At 38.7% G+C, this 27194-nt stretch overlaps 2 protein-coding genes across 4 annotated transcripts in view; one reads left to right on the plus strand and one right to left on the minus strand.

The window, feature by feature from the left end:
• Positions 1-350: 350 nt before the first annotated feature.
• RPL36A (ribosomal protein L36a) lies at positions 351-3562 on the minus strand. The gene is given in 6 exon segments (XM_090265285.1): positions 351-422; positions 664-786; positions 2665-2732; positions 2947-3052; positions 3451-3489; positions 3491-3562. Coding segments are annotated over 6 exon segments (429 nt in total). The 3' UTR covers positions 351-401.
• A 5593-nt stretch (positions 3563-9155) lies between these two features.
• BTK (Bruton tyrosine kinase) overlaps positions 9156-27194 on the plus strand; it is a 31152-nt gene continuing 13113 nt past the window's right edge. For all 3 annotated transcript variants that reach the window (XM_090264239.1, XM_090264240.1, XM_090264241.1), the window contains exons 1-5: positions 9156-9282; positions 17556-17726; positions 18531-18629; positions 20698-20766; positions 22647-22728. In XM_090264239.1, the coding sequence (XP_090120365.1) occupies positions 17586-17726; positions 18531-18629; positions 20698-20766; positions 22647-22728 (391 nt within the window). In that variant the 5' untranslated portion in view covers positions 9156-9282; positions 17556-17585. The remainder of the gene's footprint in view (positions 9283-17555; positions 17727-18530; positions 18630-20697; positions 20767-22646; positions 22729-27194) is intronic.

Here is a 27194-nt window from a genome sequence, read left to right on the forward strand (position 1 = left end):
TCTTGGTAAACTTTACATTCACTATCAACATAATTGTTACTGAGCTCCCCGTTAACACGCGTACCGGGGAATTTAAATGCCTTTTAGAAATGACGAGAATTCTTGCCACCCTTACGCAATGTGTTAAGTTTCAGGTCTCTGCTTATGTCCCAAGATAAGCAATAACCCTTACTTCGTAACAGCAAAAGGGATCCCATGAAGCCCAAGTGATTCAAGTGCCAAACTAAACCATCACATGAGTTCAATGAGATTCAATTCGAAATAAGCACCCAGAAGAATCATTTCACATAAATTTCCCCTTGTGGGACACTAATTTCTCAGCTACCCAAATATGGCAATTGCAACCACACGAAGTGAACACATATTCAAGATTTTATTGTCACATAAACCAAAAATGAAGCTTAGAACTGGATCACTTGGCCCTGTAATAGAAAAGAAAAAAGTTTTCATCTTTTGCAAAGAATCTCTAACTCCATCAGTGTCTGTTCCTAAAGGGATTGCCATTCTTTAAGGTCTCATTCTCCCTTTCCTAATCATGGAAAATACCACCAAAACCTTACACCTCAGCTATGAATCAAGTACTTTAAGAGGACTGCCCCTGACCTTGATGCCACAATAAATTAGTGGGCAGAAATGTTTACTCTTCCACCTCAGATTGTATACCTTTCTCTTCTTATCTCCTCCCAGTTCAAAATGCTTGCATCTCTTAATAGCCAGCATTCTCTTAGATCTGCAGTTGGGGTCAACGCATTCAAGCCTCAGGACAATCTTCTTTGTAGTTTTAGCCTGGAAAAAAATTGGTACCCTTCATAAGTCACTGCAGAAAATCTTTCTTCAAAAATACAACCATGCTGGGTTATGCACTACCTGGACACAAAGTATTGCAAATGATAGGAGTTGAGACATTTTGTTGTTAGCTATAGGGAGAAAACAGAGACAAAAAACCAGTGGATTTAGAGAATGTATTGCGTTGGCCAAAAAGTTCATTTGTTTTCTTTCTCCATAAGATGGCTCTAGTAGTGCTTAGTTTTCTTTAACTTCATTTGAAACAATTTTGTTCAATTGTACTGTAATAGCTGTTGGATTGCTGTGCATTTAAAAAAAATTGGTGAATCTTTGTGTAGCCAATTAATATTGAAGATGGAAGAAAATACACATTTTTGGAATATTATGCTTTATTTCAAAAAGGCAAAAATGCAATTGAAATGCAAAAAAAGATTTGTGCAGTGTATGGAGAAGGTGCTGTGACTGATCAAACATGTCAAAAGTGGTTTGTGAGGTTTCCTGCTGGAGATTACTTGCTGGACAATACCCCACAATTGAGTAGACCATTTGAAATTGATAGAGATCAAATCAAAACATTAAGAACAACCAACTTCATACCACATGGGAGATAGACAACATACTCAAAATATCCCAATCAACCAAGTTATTGGTGAAAATGAAAAGTGAGTCTTTTATTTTATGGAAAAAAAATAAATGGACTTTTTGGCCAACCCAATAATAGCAGAGGTGGCAGGTTATCTAATTGCCATCAAGTTCTCCATTCACATCAGACATCCTAGAGGGCTTCTTAACAAATAGGCATTCATCGTACCACCTTGAACTTGTAGACATTCAGCAGCTTTATTTACATTGTTAAGTATTCCACACAACCAAAAATGCATCATCCGAGTCCATACACTACAAAATGAATATACCGGTAATTTTCACAATTCATTAAATAGGGCTAACAACTGTTAAGATTAGCAATTCTCTGAAGACTACCTACAATTACATTTAGAGTTTGTGTATTCAACTGTATTCTTTAACTCAAGGTAGAGTCCCCATGAATACAACTTTAATTTAAGGCAGCTCCTGTAATCAGAATCCTACTGTTAAGATTACAGTTCTCAAAAAGTCCAAAACCTAGCTGGAACCTCCCCATCTCCTAAACAAGTTACTTGAATGTGAAAAAGGAAGCATTCCTTTCGTCACTTTTGAGATTTAATCATTCATTACACCTAAATGATAAATGAACACTAAAGTCATTCCTTAAATATTTTCTGGTACTAAGCTAAATGAAGAGCAAAGTGCCAAAATAAACACAGTTTTCACCGGAATGCTGTCCAGGCATGGTGTACTTTAAGGAGTAGCCAAAATCACCTGGGGTAAAAACAAAAACATGTTCAGTCTGAAAATGACATAATTCAGGAGGACCATGGGAGGCCTAAATGGCAATTTTAAAAAACTTTATGACTTCCTTATAGATAGCAGACTCATTGCACACTTCTGAGCTGAGAAGTAAAATTAAGAGAACAATTCTTAGTGCAAGCAAGAGCTGAGGATTCCCTAGGACATAACAGAAATAGGGCAAAGGATTTTACTGGTGCACTCAAAACTTCATTCCTTAAAAAGGCTGGTCACATTCCTTAATATTTGCCTCTTCAAAATGGGGAGGACAAAACAATAAAAACATTTCAATGGTGCAGTATCGTAGACTAGTCAGACCTAGGTTGTTGCACTCCCAGTTCCACTGCGTACTAGGTATGTCACTGCAGGTGACAAACTTACTTCGCTAAAAGTATGAAAGCACACCTGCATTGTACAGGTGTGGAATAACAACAAATGCAAGGTCTTTACTACAGTCAGTGGGAAGAATGTCAAATATTTACTACTACCCACCTTTTTTCGGAAAATCGGCTTAGTCTGCCCACCATAGCCACTCTGCTTCCTGTCATAACGCCGCTTTCCTGGGAGAAGTAAAGTTGTTACAGTAGTTCAAAGATAATTAATCACAACCACATGGAAAAACACTATGGTTTTTATCTTGGAGTTTCCAGCGTAAATTATCAATGCCCAAGTCACCGGGTGACCGCGGTGGTGGTGGTGGGGTCTGGACTTGTGTATTATACTACTACACAAATGCCAGTTTTAAACCAAATCGCATACAATAGACCATCTTACCCTGCGCATACAGAGAATCCTTGCCTTTCTTGTACTGTGTTACTTTGTGGGGTTGATGCTTGCCACACTTCTTACAGAAAGTCCGGCGGGTTTTAGGAACGTTCACCTAGTAAATATGTAAACCATTCAGAACACGCAGTTTATCAGAGGCCAATGACACAACGCCGACCCAGTTCACAATAAAGCAGGCCATGAGGACTCGATTCTCAAACTCCTCGCTAACACTGACCAGAAGGTGGCCGAGCATCCCGTGCTTCTCGTACAGCAGCCTACGACGAGACCCAAAGTGGAAAAAGATCATATTCACGCCACCCCTGGTTATGTCTACCTCTGCTCCCAACACTTTCCTGGCCCCGAAGCCAGATCCCTGCTGGGTCGAACCCAGCAACACTAGGTTTCTCTGCTACGATTCCACGAACGGGCCTGAACCATTCCCGGGAGAGCACCGTCTACGGTGGAGGGAAGATTACACTGGATGCCGCATGTCCCAACCAAAACTCTTACCATGTCGGCGCGAGCGCTGTCGGTAGAAAAAAAGAAAAAGTTGTACCGGAAACGGAAGTGTATAGGAGGTTCTTAGTCGCGTTTCCTCATGGGAGTTCGTGGGAGTGACCATAGAGTCTAAGACTCTGTGCTTAGCGCTCTCTAGCGGCTGAGAGGACTCTTATTTGGCGCCTCCTAAGACTTCTTACCACCCTCTGGCTTAGAGACCTTTCCTCACTTAATCACTTTCCACGGATGCTGATTGATGCAGCATTAAGTGAAGGAAGCAGTGCTCTTGCAGACACCCTGGCCTCCATCTCCCTATCCACTATGGAAGCCAGGACTAGGGTCAAGTGGAGGGACCCTTCACATAAATGTTCCATTCCTGTTCTTCATCAAGGACACTGGAACCATCTTTTGCAGCCATCTTCTGGTTCACTGAAGGCTTGGAGGGAGCCAATGCTCTACTTCATATGTCACATGGCCAGTTCGTCCATTCAACAAATGTGTTGGGCACAATAATAAAATAATCATGCTCATAAATGTATAATTATTAAGTACCTTTTAAAACAGGAAAAACTGATCAGCATTAAAGCAGCCCATTTTTGTTGAGGGAGCAAGTTGGCTGCCCTAGGTTCTAAAAGTGAAGATGAAATTGTTCAGCTCCTGCAGTAGCAATAATCAGGTCAAGGGAGAGGAAGTATCCAACAAACCTTCCCTTCCCTGTATACCTGTGGGAAAGAAATAGGGGCCACATGCTAAACCTGACAAGCTCCGGGGTAGGTCTGCATGGCAGGCCTAACAAACTCGATGACAAGAAGTAACCACAGGATGATCTGATCATTAAATTTCTTAACTGGACTAATTAAAGTGTGGGGAAATGTTCAAACCACTACTACCTGGTTTCTCTGCAGACTTTCTTTTTCTCGTGGCACACCAATGGTATTACTCCAAATCTCAATAGCCTGGCTGTGTTAGACTTTCTCCCCTTTTTTTTTTTTTTTTTTTACGGGCAGCACTATTTGTAGTTTTATTTTACTATGTGGTAGAGTTGTAGAGTTAACTGTAATCAGACTGTAGTAAGATTTATACGAATAACAGTTGTTAATTTTAGGATTGGGTAAATGCTATGCCACTGGATATATCTGGCTGAATTAGAATGGCATTTCCTGAGAATGTTTACAGTCTATTTTGGTTCTTTGCTAAACTTCCTAAGTGGCTTCCAGGGTCTCCTTTCAATGCATTCCCTTAAGTCATCCCTCGAAACATTGTTACCCATTTTTAGCTTCTCTGCCCCTTATCTGACAGAAGGACAGAAGAATTGGGTAGATGTTCACTTTTAGGGCTGCAACTGTAGCTTTAAGTTTCTGCAAGTGAAATTGTTTAAAAGTGAGTGAATAATCTCAGATACTAAAATCATCCTCCAGGTGGAACAGGGTGAAGAGCTGTTCATGGTAGCTATCATCTTCCCCAGGCTGTGCTCACCTAGTCATTAGAATTCCCAGGACAAAGAGAGTAGGGGACTCAGGGCAGGCAAAGCCAAGAGAAGGAAGCTTTTATGGAGAGTGAAAAGTAATTTTTCTTATCTTTCTAGCAAAACCAAGTTTCAGGAAAATAACTCTTTTTTGAAGAGATTTTTAATTTATTTTTAGAGAGAGGGGAAGGGATGGAGAGAGAGAAGGAGAGAAACATCAATCGGTTGCCTCTCCCACGCACCCCAACCAGTGACCGAACTCGCAACTCAGGCATGGACCTGATTGGAATGGAACTGGCAACCCTTTGCTTTGTGGAATGATGCCCAACCAACTGAGCCACACTGGTCAGGGCATGGAGAATAACTCTATGCTCTTTATTTTTAGTGACATTTTCGTCTCTAAGGTCCTGAGATTTGGATCTATTCTTTTATCTGGCACTATTAAGCTTTCCAAGGTATCTTTCCAGACCTGGGACACTACGGTGACTGCCTCTGGACAGATCTCTTTAGCCAGTCAGTACCAACATCATTCTTTATCCAGAAGAAGAAGTGAACTGCACCTTTAAACCTTTCAGTCTGTTTATCGAGGCACTGGCAAGTCCCATGGCTAACATGGAACCCTCCCTAGGGGGAATACTGGAGTGAGGTGGGTATGAAGGTGGGTCAAAGGAAGTGTCAGTGGGTGGGTGGAGGAATGAACAATGTGGCAGTGTGTCTTTAGCTCAGGTTCCTAGAATACTTGATAAGACACGAGTTTTGGGAAAGAACATCATCTCACCATAGTTACTTTTTTCACTTTTGTTATATATGTATTTATTAGATCATTTTCATGTTGGTACCTTTTATTAAAAAGGTCAATGTGATGTTTTGTGGTTGGAAAAAAAGAGTTCCTAAATGGGCAAGTAGTCACATCCCAGGCCTACCTATAGCTTCTTCAAGTCAATCTTTATCTTAAGCAAGCACTGCCCATTGCTCTTATACACCTAAGATAACATAGATTTGAAATGTCAGATTAATTTTCTTTTCTAAACCCCTCGAAGGCACAACTATAGGCCCCAGAGCACAAGACCACAGAAGACCCCATATACCATCTCTATGTGCTCTAAGTGTTAATTAACTGTCTTCTACCCACTAATGTAAAAGAAGTATGTATTTCTCCATTTTGTTTTTTTTATGCAATTCTAGAGATTTCCCCTCTTCGCTTTCTCCCACCTCCTTAATCTACCACCAATGGATTTCATGGACCTTCCTTACAGTTGTCTACTTTGATTGTAAATGCATAAAAGGAAATGCAAAGCTGCCATTCTTCAGAGCATTTTCTCAATCCATTGACAATTTGCTTCTGAGCATCTCCTCAAAACTGTGGCTCAAATAAACTCTTATGAAACTTTCCTATAGGTTTGGACATTCTTTTTTTCTCGTTTATTTTATTTTATTGTTGTTCAATTACAGTTGTCCCAATGTTTCCTTCATTATTCTACCCTGCCCCATCCACCCCCTTGCTCCCATGGTCAATCCCCACCCTGTTGTCCATGTCCATGGGTCCTTTATACTTGTTCCTTTATTAGGCCCTTCCCCTTCTTTCCCCCATTATCTGCCTCTTCCCACCCCTCTGGTAGGTTTGGACATTTTTTTTGTTGATACCTTGCAGAATGCATGTGCTGGGTTTCAAAAGAGTTAGTCTAGTAGAAAAAGACTTCAGGATACTTAAAATGGATTGTCTTATAAAATTCTCAGTAATTTTAGGAGGTATGTGTTACTATAATTCTCATAATACAGATGAGGAAATTGAGACCATAGGCTGTTTTTAACAATTGCCAATTGTTAACATACTTATTGGACTGAGTTTACAAACACAGGTGATCTGACTCCAGAACCTGGGTTCCCTTACCATTCATTACACAAAATGACTATTGTGACCTGGTAATTGTAACAGCTAATGATTACTGAGCATTTATTATATGCCAGGAATCTTCCTAACCACCTTATATGCTGCTTCTTTTAGTCCTAACAACCAACACAGTTTATACCATTGTTATAGTATTTAATGGATGAGGAAACTGAAGCATGAGATACATTAAATTTGCTTAACCAAAGTCACACAGATGGTTATTTTGTAGAGCTGGAATTCTTTTCCAGGTAGTTTAATACCACAGCCTTGCACTTAACTACAACATTACACAGGGAAGCAGGTGCACCTGCAGGGTAGAGGAGCGTAAGGAGAGATAATTAGGCAGAGATGCAGGAGGAGGTACCAGTGGATTAGGGACTGAGAAACTATGAGAACACAGATGACATAGCTTTTGGCTTCCGTTCTCTTCACCAATCCTGGTCTCTGTTTTGGACATACTCCTGCTCATTAATTTCCCTAAGGTGAGGCACTCAAAACTGGATACAGGACTGTAGATATGGCCTGGCTATGCAGAACAAGTGGCCTGTTCACATTCTTCAGTCTAGATATTTAACTTCTGCAAGGAAGCCTAATATCACCTTGTAATTTCTGGCAGCCATGTCACTGACATAACATTTCTCTCTATTACTATCAACAAAAACCTCTGAACCATTTTCACAAGTTTTACTGCTGCCCAAATTTCACCTGGGTTATCTGAAGTTCAATATCAGTGCCCAGTTATGAGATGTAACCCTTAGCCTTCGTAAAATACACTTTGTTGAATTTGGCTTAATAACCAGCTGATTAAGATCTTTTGAGAAACTGCTCTTGTTCTCTCATCCCATCTAGCTCACAAGATCCTTACACCATTCACTCATTAGCTAGGCTACCTTCTATAGATTCCTCAAAGATCATGAACAAAAATGTTGAATATGATGGCATCAAGCACAGAATCTTATCTTACATTGCAAATCTTTTGAGGTGACACTAGGCCATTTATTTGCACTATTTGGATGCAGTCCTTCTAGCCAAGTATGTTAGAGGAGTGCTCATGAGCAGAAGGTAAAGAGGCCCCTAGGTTTACTTTCCCCTTTCCCTTGTCCTGCTCTCCCTTGTCTAACCACCCATTGTGTGCCTATCAATACCCAGTCCTCACCCCAAGATGCACCGTGAGAAGGGACAGGGCATATGACAAGTAGAATGTGCCTGGAGAAAGGGGGAGGAAAGGCAAATGTCTGTGACAACTCTCAGGCAGGCGACTGGAGCAGCTGTTCAGGGGTGACTAGTTGAAAGGATACAAATTGCCTGTCTATGTTATGCAGATGTGAGGAGTAATCACTGCACTGCCCTACAAATGCTTTTTAAATGAAGTGCTTAAAAATTCTGACAAACTTCTAGTGGGATCTGTGATGTGTTTTTACTTTAGTACAAAGCACCTGGGTCATGTAAGCATGGCAGTGCCTGATATGTCAAGGTGGACAAGCAGATCAGTCATCAAGGGCTCTGCTGCCACCCTAGACTGCAGCTAGTACTGGTTGAGTTTCCTAGAAGAATCCCCTGGGAGAAGACTGCTGCTCAAATATAGGATAGGAGGTGGCTTTAAATTGCACACCTAACACACCTAATTTGGTTTCTCGCTTTATAGGGTTAATGAGAAAGGTGTCAGTTAGGAGTTAATTCCTGAGACTAATTATTTAAGGGGAAAAAAAAACCAACATACACAGGAAAATGGGGAAGGTCACAAGTGTTTGTGTGGGCTTATAGTTGGACATTTTTATCTGTAGGAAAATTGCTTTCTTAGAAAATGACTCAGTAGGGAAGTCTTGTCTCTCCTTCTGTCAGGCTCTGTACTTTGGGGTCCCTTTGTGAGCACTCTCCATCTTTCACTATCAAGTTTACAGTGTGAACAAGTCTCTGCCTTGGAGGATATAAAACTAAAGGCACTCTTCTTCCCCTTTTGTCCCTTTGTTTTGTCTTTTTGGATCTACATTTCTCCTCTTTCCTGTAAGTCTCCATTCCCTCTGCTGACCATCCCCACAGTCCTTTAGGTATGTTGTCCCTTCATCTTGAGGAGGTGGGCCTGACAAACTTTTTGCTCAATCCAGTCCCATTTAGTCTCAGTAGCCCCAATAATGTTGAGAAGGGTTCTTTCAGAGGGGATTGGAGATAGAAGTGTCAGAGGTCCCAAGCAAATGAAGGGCAGAGACGGCTGAGGTGAGGGGATGAGTAAAATAAGGACAGCAGCAGGGAGCCAGATACCATGCTGCTGAGAAGAAGAAGAAAAAAAAAAAAGGCATTGGTTTAAGTCAGGAAACAAAAAAAAGGGAACTGAGTGACTGTGAAGGGTGGGGTTTGCTCAGACTGTCCTTCCTCTCAGGACTGTAAGAATATGTCTCCAGGACCAGTATCTTCTGAGGTCGAGTCCTACCTTCAAAGTCCTGGCATCTCAATGCATCTGGGAAGCTACCTGCATTAAGTCAGGACTGAGGTGGGTTTGGGGCATGGCAGGTGGTGGGCAGCAAGTACCTTTTGTGGGACCCCTGACAGCCAGAGAGAAAGCATGGCTGGTGCCATATAGTTGGCTGGGGGAGGAGGCTGACCTAGGGTGGGAGTGTCATCAACACAAGGCCCTGACAATCCCTCTGATGATCAGAACAGATTGTAATGGTCCTTTCTGAGGAGGGTTGTGGGGGAACAGGAAGAGAAAAAAGTGACATGAGGTGACCATCTGAACAGGTAACAAATGTTATAAAGGGGCACCTCAGAAAACTTGTGTGAAAAGTACTTTGTCGGTGGCAGTAGGATAAAAATAAGCCCTTTGGTCAAATATTGATTGAAGACACAAAATGTGTATTTGTGTCATTGAGGCCCTTAGGAGAAAAATTCTAAGACGTAGATTGTCTGAGAAAACAGTAAAAGCTGACATGCCACAACAAGCCGTTGACCTTTGTAAGCTGGGGAAAGGCATCAGCTAAACCAGGGTTTCAGCTACTTTGCCTTAGGCTGCACTGGGTCAATATTACCAGGATCAGAGCTGGCTTGTTGGAAGGATCGTGTGCACCAACACCGTGGTATTTGTGGGAAAGGGACTAGGCCAGAAGAAAGCAGCCTCAGCCTCAACCCAGACTGTGTGGCCAACCCCTGAGGTTTTTCCTGTTAACATTGTCTGCCATGTGCATGGCTTTCTTTACTCTTGTCTTCATCATTTCTCTTCTACTTTCTGCTCCCCTTCTCCTCTCCATCCCCCTTCTCCTCTCCATCCCCCTTCTCCCCTCCTCCTCTTCTTCCTCTTTTTCTCTACCTGTATCCCCTCTTTGTTATTCCCTCCTTTATTTTGTTCATTACCATATCTACTGGAACAGAGTCAACACTTAATAATCGTTGAATTGTTTTTCTTGCCCCTTTCTGTCCTATTCTTTTCCCTTTTCCTTTACTTTCCTAATATCTTCCCCATAGGATTGTTGGGATCAATAAGTGTGTGAAAATATGTAAAGAAGTTAAAACAGGGCCTGGCAATAGTAAATGCTAATATCTCAGTGTTGGTTATAATTTTTATTCTGCCTGAAATCTGTTAGTGTCCCCAGAGGGCCTTCCCAAAGCAAATGGTGTGGCATTTAGAACAAAAGGGATTGCTGGCCCCAATGAAGACATCCTTGGATGTGTTTCTGGACCTGCAAAAGGAATGCCAATCCAGTTTCTATGCCACCCAGCTCTCCAAGCTCCCAATCTCTATCACAGGCTGTGCATTTCTAGAAGCAGGGCAGCATCAAAGGCCAGAGGCAGGGGTCTACTAACCCAGGGGCTGTCTTCTGTGCCCTTAATTGTGTGCTAGTTCTGTTCCTTCCCTCATTTTGCATGCCAAACCTCTGAACCAAGGGTGCTACAGCATTTTTGGAGTCTCAGTTATTTGATAAAACAATGTCATCCTCCACATAAGCCACAAAATACAAATACTTATGGAACCTAAAGCATTCTGCCAAAACAGTATCCCTCAAGGCTAGCCCTATTTGCTCTCTTCTGACCCCTTCTGTATTCAGATGACTTAAACTATCTGCTTGTGTTAAAGTCCAAATTCTTTTTGGTTATGTGTAGCAATGTGTTCATTTAGAATCCTTCGTAAACTTTTTTTGGTGAGAACTAGTACAACTTTCCATTCACTTCTAGGGTCTTGGCACCATTTTAAATTATCATCACTATGATTTACTGTTTCCATTAAAGCAAATTTCCTACAAAGAGTTTCCTTTCAGTGGACTATACCAGGAAGTGACTTACATATAAGAAGAAGATATGGCTTTTGAAAACCAATTTGGGTGTTCTCTACAGAGTCCATAGATATCTGCTGCTTTTCACCTTCCTGGGAATAAGGGAGAGCTAAAATTTTCAGTGAGGCAGTGCTCAACAAGAAGCTAGAGATAGACCTTCACCTAATTCACTCCAAAGCTGCTTGATTATGCAAATGAAGCTATCAGGGGTGTGAGATAGAGAACTCCTCTGAGGACCCTGAAACAAATGGGCCACATGTGACTTTCAGTTTCTCTGGAGGTTCATGTACACTGGCTGAGAGAGCTCAGAGAGCACTGGAAACACAAGCCTTAATCTCAGGCTTCTCATCTCACTCTGAGAGCCATCACCATGTGTCTTTAAGGTTAATGTTGGTCATTTGAACCTCAAGGAGTAGCTCATCTTACTCTCTTGCATCCCTGAAAAAAAAAAACTATAGTATATTAGCTCATCCCTAGAAGAAAAAAAATTCTAGGCAGTCAAGAGAAGTTAAATTTTAGACACGTTGAAGTTTGGGATATAACTAAGTTCAAGATCATTCGCTCAATGAGAAAACAGATTAGTTTGCAATAAAAACAGTAAAAAAAATCATTAGAAATGGAGCATAAAAGAGGTAAAAGTAGGGGGAAAGCAGGCTCTCAAAAACTGCTAAAAGGAATGGAAATTGGCATAATGTTTCTGCAAACAATTTTGTCAATATGTTTCAAAATGCAAAATACACATACTTTTGACTTGGCAAATGATGTTTATATATTCAAAAGTAATTTTAAACAAGAATTTGAGGTATTTGGGGGAAAAGGTATGTTGGATGGATGAATAGATAGGTAATGTTAAGAGAAATAAGCAAACTACAAATAGTATGTACAATATAATCTCATATATAAGAATAATGCAAGAAAAAAGTGGAAGGTAATATACCCAAATAATAATGTCTCTGGATAATGAGCTTATAGTTGATGTTTTCTTTTTAATATTCTTTCTTTTCTTTTTTTTTAAGAAATGATTTATTTTTATTTTATTTTATTTTTTTGATTTTATTTTTTGGTTTTTCAATTACAGTTGTCCCGTTTTTCCCTCATTGCCCTCCCCCACCCAGCCCACCTGAATCATTTTCTAAAATGAGCAGGTGTTGTTTTGATATCAAAGAAAAATAAATTAAAATGTTTAAACCAGGGAAAACAAAAACTGAAAGAAAAAAAAAAAGCCAAAGGAGCACACAAGTTCAGAGTGAAAGATGGACACCCCAGCAGTTACCCTCAATCTGATGCTGAGTGTAAATTTGTGAATTGACTCTCCTTTAATCATCATTTTCCCAGAATCCACTGTCTCTAGTGCAGGGCAGGAGACTTGATGAATCCTAGAGACCCAGAAGTTTTCAAAACTACAGAAGAAAATGTGAAATATTAATGTGAAATGCTGAAGAACCAGAGCCCCAGGATCTCTTCGAAATGACTACAGCAGATGAGAATTTCCCTTGTTAGAATGTAGCCAGAAGATTGATTCTGGCTGGAAGTCCTCACCATAAATTTAGTTATCTGTAGCGCTGACCCTGAAGCTTATCATCAAATAATTATGTTTCACTAGGGCCTGAATAGAGCTTTTGGGGATCTTAACAAGAGTAATCAATTTTCTTTGTTGTTATGGTCATGATATTTTAAAGAAGAGTTCTTTTCTGGTTCGAAGGCCAGGAAATTCTTAATCAAAATCTCAATCAGAGCCTGAGAGATGCTTCTTGCTACTGAGAAGAGATTTTCTGTAGGCTACTAAGATAAATAAACCCTAAGACATTACATTAAGAAAGAAAGCAAGTTGTTGAAGAATATATACAATTCATATAAAACTGTAGAACATGCAAACTAATACTAAATACCTTTTATGGCTGCTTATATATATAGTAATAACATAAAAACATGCCTAGGATGACAAACACCAAAGTCAAGATACCCCTAACCTCTAAGGGCAAAGGGGACCTAATTATTTGTTTGTGGAGGAGGACACAAGAAGGTTTTTACTCTATGCATAGTATAGTATTTCTAAAAAATACTGGAAGCAATTATGGCACAATGTTAGGACTCTGTAGAGAGAAGTGGTGAGTACATGAATGTAATGTTATTTTCTGTACTTCGTTTATTTGTAATATTTCATAGTATAAAAAAGAAAGTTCATTCTAAGTTTTACATCCACTGTAAGCAGTTACAACATAAGGGACAGAAAAGTACACATTCAGCCTAACCCCTGAGCTTTTATCCCAGCAATAATGACAAATCCTGAAAAGGAAACAGCAATTGACTGTAGGAACCCACCAGTTAGGATCTCCTTATGGAAAATTTAAGAAAAATGTGAGAAAACCTGGCAGAATTGACAAGAATCTTCATGTGGGAAAAAGTACAGTTGACTGTTAACAAGGACAAATCATCTTTTCCAGCATGGAGAAATGTTGCAGAGGAAAGTGTTCCACAGTCCTCTGTACTTATCACCATTTCCTCTTTTGCCAAATGTTCCACTATTTTTCTGTGCATTTTTCTTATATTTGAGATTATATTGCACATACTACTTGTAGTTTGCTTATTTTTCTTAACATTACCTATCTATCCATGCATTCATCCATCCAACATATTTTCCCCCAAATGTCTCAAATTCTTGTTTAATACTACTCCTGATTATTTTCCCAAGATATTAAGATCTCTATATAAGTATCATTTACCAAGTCAAAAGTATATGTATTTTGCATTTTGAACCATATATAATGACTGCATCACACTTTATCCACTTTCTTATTAATGGATATGGAAATTGTTTGTTTTCAGTGATAAACAAATTCTCACTTATTCAGACAATGTGGTAAACCCAAGTCTGACTTATCTGTTGGACAATACTCTTTGTGTTACCCCTTGTTCTCTCTTCATTCCTATCTTCTTAATGCTTTACTGTGAAATTTGATAAACTTATGTATCAACTGTATCTAACTAGAGTATAATTGATGGGCTAAATTTGGCCTATAAAAAATCTCTTCTCAGTCGCAAGAAGCATCTCTCAGGTTCAGATTGAGATTTCGATTGAGAATTTCCTGGCCCTAGAACCAGAAGAGAACAATTCTTTAAAATAGCATAACCATAGCAATGAAGAAACTTAATTACTCTTTATAAGTTCCTAGAAGATGAAGGGGGCTTGATCCCAACTCCTGTTTGATGATAGCCATGAGATATGACAGGATGCTGAGGTAGATGGCATCATACCTAGATGAAGGAAAAATAATCCTTCTGGGAGACAATGAGATACCATAGAAACAGCAAAAGTTGTGGAGTCCAGATGGATGAAGCTGGACAATCACATAATCTCCATGAGCCTCATTTTTTCTTATCTGTTTGTTGTAAGGAATAAATAAAATAATGTGTGTACAGTGCCTGACAGGTAGACTACACTGAGAGAAACAGGAATTCCCTTTCATTTCCCTGGGGAGAAAATGGAAGAACCAGCATCTTGCTGGGCAATTAAGTAATGCTTTAAAGGAGAAATAAAGAGAAAGCACTACTTCTTGGATATGCTGGCTAAGTAGTTATTTGAATTATGATTGACTGCTTATTTCTAACTAGCATCTTCAGTACTCTTCCTAATCATAGGCAGGCTATGAAGTTTTCTGAATTTTGCCCTGGTATCGTCTCTAATAGTGTTTTATCTTGTTATGAGTGAAGATGGGAGCCATGGATGGTTTAGCTTACTGATTCGGTAAATCCCTTGGCATAGTGCAGTCTGTAAGGTGGCATCCCCTTTCTGAATTCTGCTGCTCTTTGGGGAGCTGGGAGGATGCAAAAGGTGACCGCATGAAAATCCTTGCAGTTGTGGTTTAATAAAGAGAATATTATAATGCTGGAATTCTATATTTTAAAGGAAGAGCTCTGTGTCTTTCTATTATTCTTCCTTCTAGTCTTTCTGTATGAACAAGTGTGTGTGTGGCATTTATGTCATTTCCATTTCCACCCCCTGAGTGAGGTGCAGGGTCAGCCCTCACAGTGCATCTTTGTGGTCAAATCGACTCTGTAGGCTCCTAAAATTGTTACAAAAAAGTAAGACCTGCTACAGTACATATCCAAAGAAGCTGCAAGTGCTCTCTAACACACAGTGTCTATTACATACCACCCTTCAGGAAGACAGAGATAGATACCTCCCCTTTCACATCATTGCTGGATAGACCAGTGGTGAGTAAAAAAAAACCACTATGTTTTCAGGCTGTGTTTCCAGACTGGATCAAAATGAAACAGGAAGAGAGTTGTCAAAGAAGGGGTGCCCAGGCCATGGAAATCCCGGTAATCCTTCAGCTCAATGATGTAGAGGGTAGAGGCCATTTCAGCCCTTGCTCACAGGGGTGATGGCTAGTGAGAGGCTTACATACTTCCTCATACTTAGACCAACAACACTAAATCCTTCCCCAACACAGACACTTGAAATAAAGAAAGACCTCCTTTTGTACAAACTGGATTTGTTCTAAAAATGAAAAAGCAGAGGCAGCTTCCAGAAGAACCTGTCTTATAGGAAATAAGAGTAGACACCAAGACTGATGCAGATGTTAGGTTTGAGGAAGGGGTGTACCCACCAGGAGTTTGCAACAAAACTGAAGGTAAAATGCTGGATGTGTTTTACTCAGCTTCTAAAAAAAAAAAAAAAAAAAAAAAAAGCAAGCATAACCAGACACGGTTTGTTGGGAAGCTTCAGAGACCATTTGCTGTTTATGCTACTCAGTTTCTTAGGATTTTATTTTGTTTTCTGTAATTTGAATTTTTGATTTTGAAGAGGTACTTAATTGGAATTCACTATGGGAAAAAATGCAATATTATTACAGAGATCTTAATGACTTGGCAGTTCGAGAGAATAGAGTGTTATTATGTGGTAACTACTATTTCTCTGTAAATGAATAATTTTAATGTTAAAAGAAAGGTTTTTGTAGTTTGAACTGAATGTGAATGTTAGAAGGGACTCTCATTGGTTGTAAACTCTTGCAAGTTTGTGATTTCTGTGAAAGACTATTTAAACCAGGGAGTCAGGTAAGAGAGCTGTGTGGCAGGGTGTGGAGAAAGGTTTGCTCCTTTGCCCATTTTTTTCTTGAAAAGTCACTTACAAACCGTGAACTAATCCACCCCCCAGAAGACAATGGCATCCACACAGTGGATCATTCTGAACATCCCTGGTGTTCCTTTAACCTATTTTTTCTCCCCATTATGACAATAGACCCTTCTACACCACAGATAAGAGCAATATAGGGGTGCAGATAGCCTCAGGCTTCAATAAAAACCACTCCCTTGATTTCTTGGTGTGATCAATGATCTGTGCTTCACAAGTAGAAAAAAACCTGCTGATTATTTATTCTGCTTCCCTGGTGCCACCAGAAGTATGAGTTCAGTTTAAAAACTAAATCCCCCTAGGGAAAAAAACCCGCCACAAACAAAAGTTGGGGGTGGGGGAATGGTGATAGTTTTTTTCTGTATCTACTTAGTGCTCTGTTTTTGTGATGGTATTTATATTTTCACTTTATCTTTCTAATGAAGGTTTGGAATTAGTAATATAAAATCTTGATATGAGGTGTTTGTTGTTTTGTGTGAATAAAGAAAAGCAATGGTGACTTTTTATAACTTCCTTTGCCTTTCTGTATTTCAATTACCTAAGCTAAATCTTCTGGGGTATTGTAAGTTTGGAGAGATTAAACAAGTTATTTTATAAATAACCAGAGATGGCACCTGTAAGAGTAAGATGATTGCATCATTTTTTCATGATGCCGTTTAAGAACTAATCTAAGCAAAAAGGTGGGGAAAGTCAAAAAACAAAAACAACTTCCTCTCCCAAACTTGTTTTTAAAACTTTAGAACAAAGCTTCTATCATTTCTAGCTCAGCCTGTGGGTGATGGGCAAAATCGGTTGGGTGGCAGTTAGTATTCATCCATAACTGCAGGTGCAGCCTCCATATCTTTATTAAACCCCTCTGTTACAGACCTTAGTAGGACAATGTTTGAAAAATTACGTTAACCATCTAGAAAACTGGGAACTGAAAGTCCAATATTTGCTTCAGTGGAGTCCTGGCACCTACATTATCTCTTTTGGGGATATTAGAGACAACAGCTACACAGAGACTTTTGCTGTTAAGATTCTGCACTTATCATAAAAGGGTGGTTAGTATAAATTTGTATCTAAATATTACCAAGCATCCAGGTAAATGTCATTTAATATCCAGAACATTCCATTGCCTTATACAAAAACTCAGTTTATGTGACCTTACAATGTAGAACCAATTTCCTGAATTCAGTGTGCATCCATTGTACCTGAAAACTGACAAAAATGGGGGTTGTGGAAGGAGGACAGCAAGGTAAGAAGAAGGTCCTTAGTTAGCTTTGTACATTTCTGTTCCATTTGAAACTAGGTGTCTAGACTAAAGGGAACAAGGAGAGATGAGGATTAATGTGCTTGGTTGTTAAGAACTTTCATTATCAACAGCACACCAGTGAGCTCCAGAAAGACAAAGCTATGGCTGCAGTGATACTGGAGAGTATCTTTCTGAAGCGATCCCAGCAGAAAAAGAAAACATCACCTTTAAATTTCAAGAAGCGTCTCTTTCTCTTGACCGTGCACAAACTTTCCTACTATGAGTATGATTTTGAACGTGGGGTAAGTTTCTTTTCTGTGAAACCTGAGTATCAATGATTTGGCCTTAGATATTCCTTGGGGTGGAGGTAGAGGTTTTTTTTTGACTCAGCTAAATTTTTCCTAGCCTAGAATTAGCTACAGCCATGCAGGAGCAAAATTCAAAGGTGTTAAGAAGTTGTGGGGTGGAAATCTTACCATGGGATCTTGCCATTGGTGAGCATCAATTAAATGATTGTTAAGAATGAAACCCAAGGGGAAAAAGTGGGACAACTGTAATAGAAAAACAATTTAAAAAACGATGAAAAACAAAACAACAACAACAAAAAGAATGAAATCCAAGACTTGAAAACTGCTTTCTTATTTTTTATAATGAAGACACACAGTCATTCACTCTTCCATAGTATTTGCCCTCCATCTGGTAGTAAAAAAAAAAAAGGTCAGATTAATAGATTTGAAAGTTTTTTTTTTTTTTTTTTCAAAATGACAGGTCTTGATAATAGAGTATGGGTGACACCTCTTTATGTTGAATGATGAGATAAGAAAATCTAATCATCTGGTTTCTTTTTTATTTATTTATTTTATTTTTAGAGAGAGGGGAAAAGAGAAAGAGAGGGAGAAAAACATCAGTGTGTGGTTGCCTCTCACTCGCGTCCCCAACTGGACACCTGACGGCACAACCTAGTCATGTGCCCTGACTGGGAATTGAACCAGCGACACTTGGCTCGCAGGCCGATGCTCAATCCACTGAGCCACAGCAGCCAGAGCCATCCGGTTTCTTAATAACTCTTAATCTTTCTCCATTTTCTTCCTCATTCTCTTTCTCAGAGAAGAGGCAGTAAGAAGGGTTCAATAGATGTTGAGAAGATCACCTGCGTTGAAACAGTGGTTCCTGAAAAAAATCCTCCCCCTGAAAGACAGATTCCGGTAAGAAGAGACTTTTGACAGAGCAGGATGGTGGTGGAGGAGTGGTTAAGAAACTTGGAACACTTCAATTCTCTGTAAATGCACTGGTGATCCTGTACAATGCAGAACACCAAAAAAAAAAGCTTCCCTATAAAATTATTCACTCTGCCGTGTATTGATTATATGGAGTCTCAGCATCTTTTCCCCAGATGTAGAACAACTAACTTATCCTGGAAAATTTGTAACACAGATTTCAAGATGGCATCATATCAAGTCTTCAAACTGATCAGAGATGGTTGGTTTTACTTCCTCAGTTACTAAGATCAGATTTACAAGCTTAAGATAGTCTGAAAGCTAGAATCCTAAAGGCTCTGAATCGTGAGATTTTTAAAAATAGCTTATTTATTTTCCTCTCATTTCCCAAACCCTCTCCTGGACATACCTCCTACTGAGTTAATTTTTAAAATAGCATTTATTTTTGTCTGGATTACAAGAGTAATGAATATTTATTACAGAAACTCAAAAATATTTAAAGAGCACAGAAATAAGATAAAATCATGCATAATTTCACCAACCAGATAAAACAACTATTAATATGTTGATGTGTGTTTTTCTCCACTAGCAATACATACACCCACACTAATATATGTTATATATTTAACACATAGAGTTATACCACACATCTTGTTTTGCAACCTACATTTTAAATTTAACAATATATGAAAAAATTTCCTCATGACAATAGATACTCTTTAATATAATGAGTTTCATAACTTCATACTATTCCTTATCATGGATATACTGTATTGTAATTTGTTTAACCAATCCCCTATTACTGCACATTTAAGTTGTTTCCAATTACTTGATATTTAAACTATGTTGGAGGAACATCCTTGCACACATCTTTTCCTTATAATAACTTCCTAGAAGTAAAATGTTGTCTTCTCTTTATAAAATCTGTGTACTTTGGGTTTTTAAAAAAGATTTTATTTATTTATTTTTAGAGAGAAGGGAGGGAGAGACTCATCAATGTGTGGTTGCCTCTCACATGCCTCTGACTGGGGACCTGGTTTGCAACCCAGGAATGTGCCCTCGCTGGCAATTGAACCAACAACCCTTTGGTTTACAGGCCAGTGCTCAATCCACTGAGCTACACCAGCCAGGGTGCTCTTTGGGTTTTTTAATCTGTTTTTATTGTTTTGTTTTCTAGAAGTAGAATTTGAATTTCATACACTCTTACAAACAATGTATGAGAACATCTATTTCCCCACATTTGTTTCAATACCAGATATTTTAAATGTTTGTTAATTTGGCAGCCAAGAAAAATGGTATTTCACTGCTGCCTTATTTTGCAATTTTTTGTTACTCATAAGGTTGAACAATTATACATCTACAGTTCACTTATATTTTTCATTTGTGAATTATCTGTTAATTTTTGCTTACTTACTACTAAAATATCTTATTCTTAATACTTTCTTAGAGATTTTGATATATTAAGCATATTAATCATTTAACTGTAATATATGTTGAAATTATTTTTCCTGATTTTCATTTATCTGTATATTTTGTTTATGGTGTTTTTATGATACTGGGTTTTAAAGTCTATGTCATCAAATTAGTTCACAGTTTTCTTAATTGTTCTAACTTTTATCCTTATTAGAAAGGTCTTGCTTCTCACAATATTATATAGTCAGTTGTTTTATCCTCAGTTATTCATAGTTCTTTTTTTTATATCAGGCTCTTGAAAATATCTAGAATTTACTTTAGTGTAGAGTGTGAAATAGCTACCTAACTCTTCCCCTTACTGCTAATATTAGTAGTTAAATGTCCCAGTCCCATTTATTGAGTAAACTTCCTTTCTTCAATGATTTGAAATGCCTGAGGTTTTTTTATTTCTTGTTTTTTAATGACTATATGCTGGATCCTATGAATATATGTCCTTAGTGGGTTATAGGAAGCAGTCACTAATAATCTGCATTGTCTGTGCAAGAGAGCCTTCTGGAGCTACTGCAAAGAACTCATGGTACCAAAGAAAATCCAGGAAAGAACAATGCATGAACCAATAATCATGGTTCTTCTTTCATTGCAGAGAAGGGGTGAAGAGTCTGGTGAAATGGAGCAGATCTCAATCATTGAGAGGTTCCCTTACCCTTTCCAGGTGAGGTATTTTTTCTCACCAGCTCTCAAAGGGACCTGTAATGTAACCATTAAGGGGTTGGGTGTGGGGCAAAAAGAAGGCTACTAATTCCCAGGAAACAAGAGTTGAGGTGGACAAAGAGACTGGATTGAGAAATGAGACTGGCATGATCTAAGAATGTTTAATTTTTTATTTTCCAAATCTAACATAGTTTCTTTTAGTCTCTACACCTCAAAGAGAATGCATAATGGCATTAATTTTGTTATAGTGTATTTTGTATATGATAAGTGCATTGAGAAAGATGCTCTGTTTGTCGAGTGAGCATTTCACTTCCTTCTGGTTCTATCTGTCTAATGGTGGTCATGTGGGTTGAAAAGTCAGACAAGGGGAGGGGAAGAGTATTAGGAAGTTTGATTTGGGGAAGGCTTTTTGGACTTATACATAAACATAAATTTTATTCTAATCTCATAAACATATATTTGGTAGATGCATTGTAAGCCATAAAGAAGAACAAGAGATTCAATCTTCAGTTTGGCTTGCTTAAGTCCGGAGAACTTTGTAGGCTACTTGTCGTGAATATAGCAGCCTCTGTAACAGTGAAAGCCAGAAAAGGAAGTGGAAAGTCTCAGGGGAGGGGGCTTTCTGTCATGGATTTGTGAGCACAGCGAGACTAACAGGAAAAAAAAATGTAAAAGGATCTTATTCATATCCTTAACTGTATCAAAGTTTACAAAACCTGTGAAGGAGAGGTGTTTTAGACATAGTTTTGCTACCATTGTGTTTCAACAAGATGACATTGTTTGGCTGGGCTAGGGGAAAAGGCTAAGCAGCAGATAATTCAAAATTAATTTACATTTGACTTTAGGATTCACTACATGAGGTCTATTAAGTCTCTGAAACATCTAACATGTTTTATACACCTCTACAACACCTAACACAGTGCCTTGTACTTGTGAGGCGTTCAGAAAATATTGACGGTTTAATTTGATGATAGTGCTTAATATATACTTTACTTTTTTTAAAAAAGATTTTTTTTTAAATTTTGTAGAGAGGGGGGAAGGCAGGGAGAAAAAGAGGGAGAGAAACATCAATGTATGGTTGCCTCTCACAGCGCCCCCCCCCCCCCCACAACTGGGGACCTGGCCTGCAACCCAGGCATTTGCCCTTACCGGAGATCAAACCAGTGACCCTTTGGTTCCCAGGCCAGCATTCAATCCACTGAGCCACACCAGCCAGGGATGCTTTTTTCTTTTTGAAGTAGATTTGTAGTTCCAGGTTTGTTTTACAGTGGCTAATATCGGCAAGGCGAAGCCACTAGTCAGTGAGGGGAAAATTAGCCACGAGTTAAAATTTGGCTCTATATTATCTAAGTGGATAATCCATATATACTAACCAAGACTTAAATTATGTAAATCAGTCGGCACCATTTTGGAGACTTGGTCTCGGCCCGACCGCTGGCAATAAAACCCCTCATGCTTGCTCTAAAAAAAAAAAAAAAAAAGGAAAAAGAAAAAGAAAAAAAATTATGTAAATTGTTACTTTAATTCTCTTCTATACAAACTCAAAGTTTAATAGGATCATAAAATACCTTTTGTTGGATAAACAAAAATCCACCACAGGCTGAGGGAAACATTATGAACTAAGTCTAGACACAAAATGAAACATAAGTCAAGAGAATCTAGTATTCAGTAAGCTAAAACCTAAACCCTACATCCCTGGATAGGAATTGCTTAGGAATTCTGCAGTTTACATGATCCTGGCCCAATTGCTGACTGAAGATCCTGCTTTCTTTGTTTTCCTCTGTGAATATATAAAGTTGTAGCTGAAGATTAGTTATTTCAAGGTCTTTCTTCTTTTATTCTGAATCTTAACTGCTAAAATCTGTGTGTCCATTGCCTCAGGTTGTATATGATGAAGGGCCTCTCTATGTGTTCTCCCCAACAGAAGAACTGAGGAAGCGTTGGCTTCACCAGCTCAAAAATGGTGAGAATTATTTGGGAAAAAAAATAAGTTTTCAAAGAAGAAAGAAGGAAAGATGCAGGAAGGAAAGGAAAGACAGGTGGAGGAGAAGAGGGAGGGGGGTGAGAGAGAGAGAAGAGAATAAAAGAGAAGAGAGAGGTGAAGGTGAAAGGGAGATAGGAAAGAAGAATAGGGAAGTGAAAGAAAGAGAGAGAGAGAGAATGAACCAACCACAGTCATGGAAATGTGGAACAGATTGACAGCAACCAAAGGGGATGGGGGTGGGGGGTACTGGTGGAAAGAAAAGGAAAGGGCTAGTCAAAGAACATGTATGAATGATCCATGGACATGGACAACTGTGGAAATTAACTGTGGGGGGGGATGGACAGAGGAGGGCAAAGAGGGAAAAATTGGAACAACTGTAATAGAGTAACAAATAAAAAGTGATAGGAAGGAAGGGAGAAAAAGGGGAGAGAGGGAGGGAGAGAAAGTAGGGAGGGAGAGAAAGAGGGAAAGATTTTTCCAGCATTAGTGATGAAATTGAGTTTAATATTCCATCATACAAATAAAAGACAACACACCAAGTTAAGAATTTCAACCCAATTGCACCACTATCTTTGTAGTGCAATGTTGTACTTGTAGGTATTTCCATTTCTCTATTTATAAATATGTCCCATTCTTTATACTGATTACAAGGGTGGTGTGGTGTGGCATTCATAGTTATTGCAATATTTTGAATCCTAAGTATGCAATACCTAGTTCCTTCTCTAAAAAGTTGATGATTATGGGAGTGCTTGAAGTCAGAGTAGAAAACCTGGCTCCAAGCCCTCTTCTACCACTAATAATCAAAGTGATCCCTGGCAAGTAGAACAACAAGCTTCTTTGAGGCTTGCTTTCTTCTTCTGACCCTTATCCTAAGGGTCAAATTATGTAATATATATGAAAGCACGTGAAAAACTAAAGCACTGTGTAAATCTTCATTGTGGATATTTTCCAATGAATTTTTTCATATTCCTAGCTTTATGAGGATCTAAACTTGAACAAAGTTTCAGCATTTCATATAAGCCATTCAGTGTGCTCAGATAAACTTGACTGTAAATGCTTATAGCACAGGATGCATGCACACATATTTGTGTGTATATATAGCCACATGTCAAGTGACTGAGAGATTAACTGGTTGACTTGACATCAGGAAAGGCTGCCTAGAGAAACAGGAAGGATGGCAGACTGATAACGGCATGGTTGGGTTATTGCATGACAGCCCTTTGTCTTAATAACATTTAGATTCTGATACTCAGTAGCTGGCTACCTCAGCTTTGTCTACTCCCTTGAATGCAGGTCAATTGTTTGAAATAAAAATTACCAAATTTTTCAAGCTGAAAGAGGAGTAAAAGAAGGGTCATTTATTGAACTCCTGCTATGTTCCAGACACAGAGCTAAATACCTTATATTTATATTCTCATTTAGTTCTTATAGCAACCTTGGGAAAAACAGCAACAACAATAACTATGCTTAATGAACACTTACTATGTACCAGGCTCTGGACCAAGTACTTCAAATTTACTATCTCATTAAATCCTCACAACAAGCTTATGAAATTGTATTATTCATCTATTTACAGAGAATGGACTGAGGTTCAAAGAGGTTAAGTAACTTGCTCAAGGGCACACAGCTAGTGAGTGGGGAAGCCTGGATTCTTACCACATCCCTAGGACTGTATGACTCCAGAGACTAGACTCATAAAATAGTTTTATGCTCTAGCCCAGAAATTGCACCTGTAGTTGGGTGCAAGACACAGTCATGTGCTGCATGAGGACATTTTGGTCGACAATAGACTGCAAATACAACAGTGATTGTGCAAGATTATAATGAAGCTGAAGAATTCCTATCATCTGGTAACATCACATTGTAATGTTATTGTTCACGTATTTTTGGTGATGCTGGTGTAAACAAGCCTACTGAGCTACCACTCATATAAAAGTATAACAATATGATTATGTACAGTATGTAATACTTGATAATAATAAATGACAATGTTACTGGTTTATATATTTAATACTTTTAGTGTTATTTTAGAGTATACTTTTTTTATTTATAAAAAGTGTTTGCTGTAAAATTGTATGCCATTTTTACACCAGCAGCAGCCTCATACATCCTGCAGTTACCAGATCTCTTGATTACTTCAGTTTCTCTTGTGCTTGATTTAATCTTGTGTAACTTTGTACAGTAACATTCTATACAGGCTTGTAGCCTATGAGCAACAGGCTATACCATAAGCCTAGGTGTGTAGTAGGCTATATCATTTAGGTTTCTGTAAGTACACTATCATGTTCACAAAATGATGGAATTGCCTAATGACACATTTCTCAGAACTTATCCCCATCATTAAGAGGCACATGATTGTATTCTAGAGTAAGGCTATGCTGAGTATTACAAATAGGTAATATCTTGCACTACACAGTTTAGTTCTTAGCCTGTTTTGAGATAATAAGCCTGCCTTAGTCCTGGGGATACAAAGCAAACAAATGCTTCAGTAGTGCTTATTATGATACAGGAGCCTCTAAGTTCTTTACATGTATTAACTCATTTCTTCTTCATATTAACCATATGAGGCACTTATTTTTATCACCCTTACTTATAGATGAGAAAACTGAAGTACAAAGATATTAAGTATCTTGCCCAAAGGTACTTGGCTAGTAAGTAGCAGGGTCAGGTTCTGAATAAACAGGCTATTTCCAAGCCAAGAAAATATTTATAGGGGCTGAGATAGGAGCTCCAGAGGACATATATATTTGTATTTCTTTGTTTCTCTCCACAGTGCCTTGCACACAGAAAGAGACGAATAAATAGTTGTGTTAATCGATTTTCTGTAGGAGTACACAACCACCACTAAAAAATGCTCCACTTTGATGAACAGTTAAGATTTAGTTTGGAAACAGGGGAAGGTGGATATACCAGCTGAGGGAGAAACAAAAGAGGAAAAATTGACATGTACAAGTTAGTAACTCCAGTTCAAATACTGATTTTAAAACCAGTTGTAGGTTAGCCCAACAGATATTTATCGAGTGCCTACTATATTCAAGGTATGAGTAATAACCAAGGATAAGAATAACCAATTGTAAACTTGGTTTATTGACACAGATGTTAACCTTACTATGTTGATTATGCACTTCTATTATAGTACATTAGGTAAGTAAAATTACAGTAAAAATAAAGCCAAGCCAAACAAACAGAAAACACAACCACTTCAGTTGGGTCATTAATGTGGATAGGTACAATTTTGCCTTCTCTTCCCTTACATTTTACTGAAGGCATTTTGTTAGTTTGTTTTTTCCATTTGTTCCAAACCTGGGTGTATGTCTTGTTGAACCTGCTTGGGCTGACTACCTAAGCCAAAAAGTAGGTGCCTTGCAACAAAGACTATAGTTTGTGGGAGATTTAGGTGCAAGTTCTAACAACCCCAGGACAGACTTAGGCGCTAGCAATGCCAATAGTGAGATAGTCTAGGAGCCATAAACTCCCACTCCAGTGGTTATCCCACTTTAGGGTAAAATGCACCAATTAAAAGTCACTAACATGAGAAGGGGACTTCATCAAAATCTTGGCTGTCTCTGTTGTGAAGAGGCATGTGGGACCCTTCTTAGGTGTTGGATCTGAGTGATGGTTAAACGGATATAGACAAATATGGTTAGCTGTACACCTTAGATCTGTGTAATTTATTATATGTAAGTTATACCTCAATTTAAAAAGTAGAGCTTCAGATACCTCATATCCATCTGCTATCTTCTTTTTCAGTGGCACTTTCCATGCAAAGGTTGTATGCCTAAGGACTTAGCCTTGGGCTCTCTTCTTCCATTTCCTTGAACATGGCAGTGGACACTTCTGTGTTACAGCACCACAGATATTTAGCTATATTCACGCTAGAATCTTTGTTTACTCAAGCTCAGTAGAGCCTATCATAATTGCAACTTTAAATATAAGCAAATTATGTGACCTCACCAAAAATGAATAAAAGAGTGGCCTTGGCAAAACTCCAAAAACCAGTATAGGGGGAAATCATTTATTCATTCCTGAAACAGAATTTTAGACATTGTCCTGATAAATATGGCTATGACACACCAACACATCAAATACTTAAAGAATGTGCACCAACCATTAGTGCTTCTCGGACAGGGCTGGCCCTATGAACTGGTTAAGTAAACAGTCTCTCCTAACCTTCCCATTTGAACACTGTCTTATCTCAGTTTTTCATAACAAAATACCATAGACCAGGTGGCTTAAACAACAAACATTTATTTCTCACAGTTCTAGAAGCTGGGGTGCCCAAAGTCAAGGTGCCTCTAGTGAGAATGCTGGCCTGGCTTGCAGACTGGTGACTTTCTCACTGTTTTCACATAACACAGAGACAAAGAGACACTCTCTCTTGAGTTTCTTCTTAGAAGGGCATTAACCCTATCATGATAACTACACTCTCACAACCTAATTTCCCC

This window comes from Furipterus horrens, unplaced genomic scaffold (genome assembly GCF_987537825.1).
Source record: "Furipterus horrens unplaced genomic scaffold, mFurHor1.1.pri manual_scaffold_17, whole genome shotgun sequence".
Taxonomy (NCBI): Eukaryota; Metazoa; Chordata; class Mammalia; order Chiroptera; family Furipteridae; genus Furipterus; species Furipterus horrens.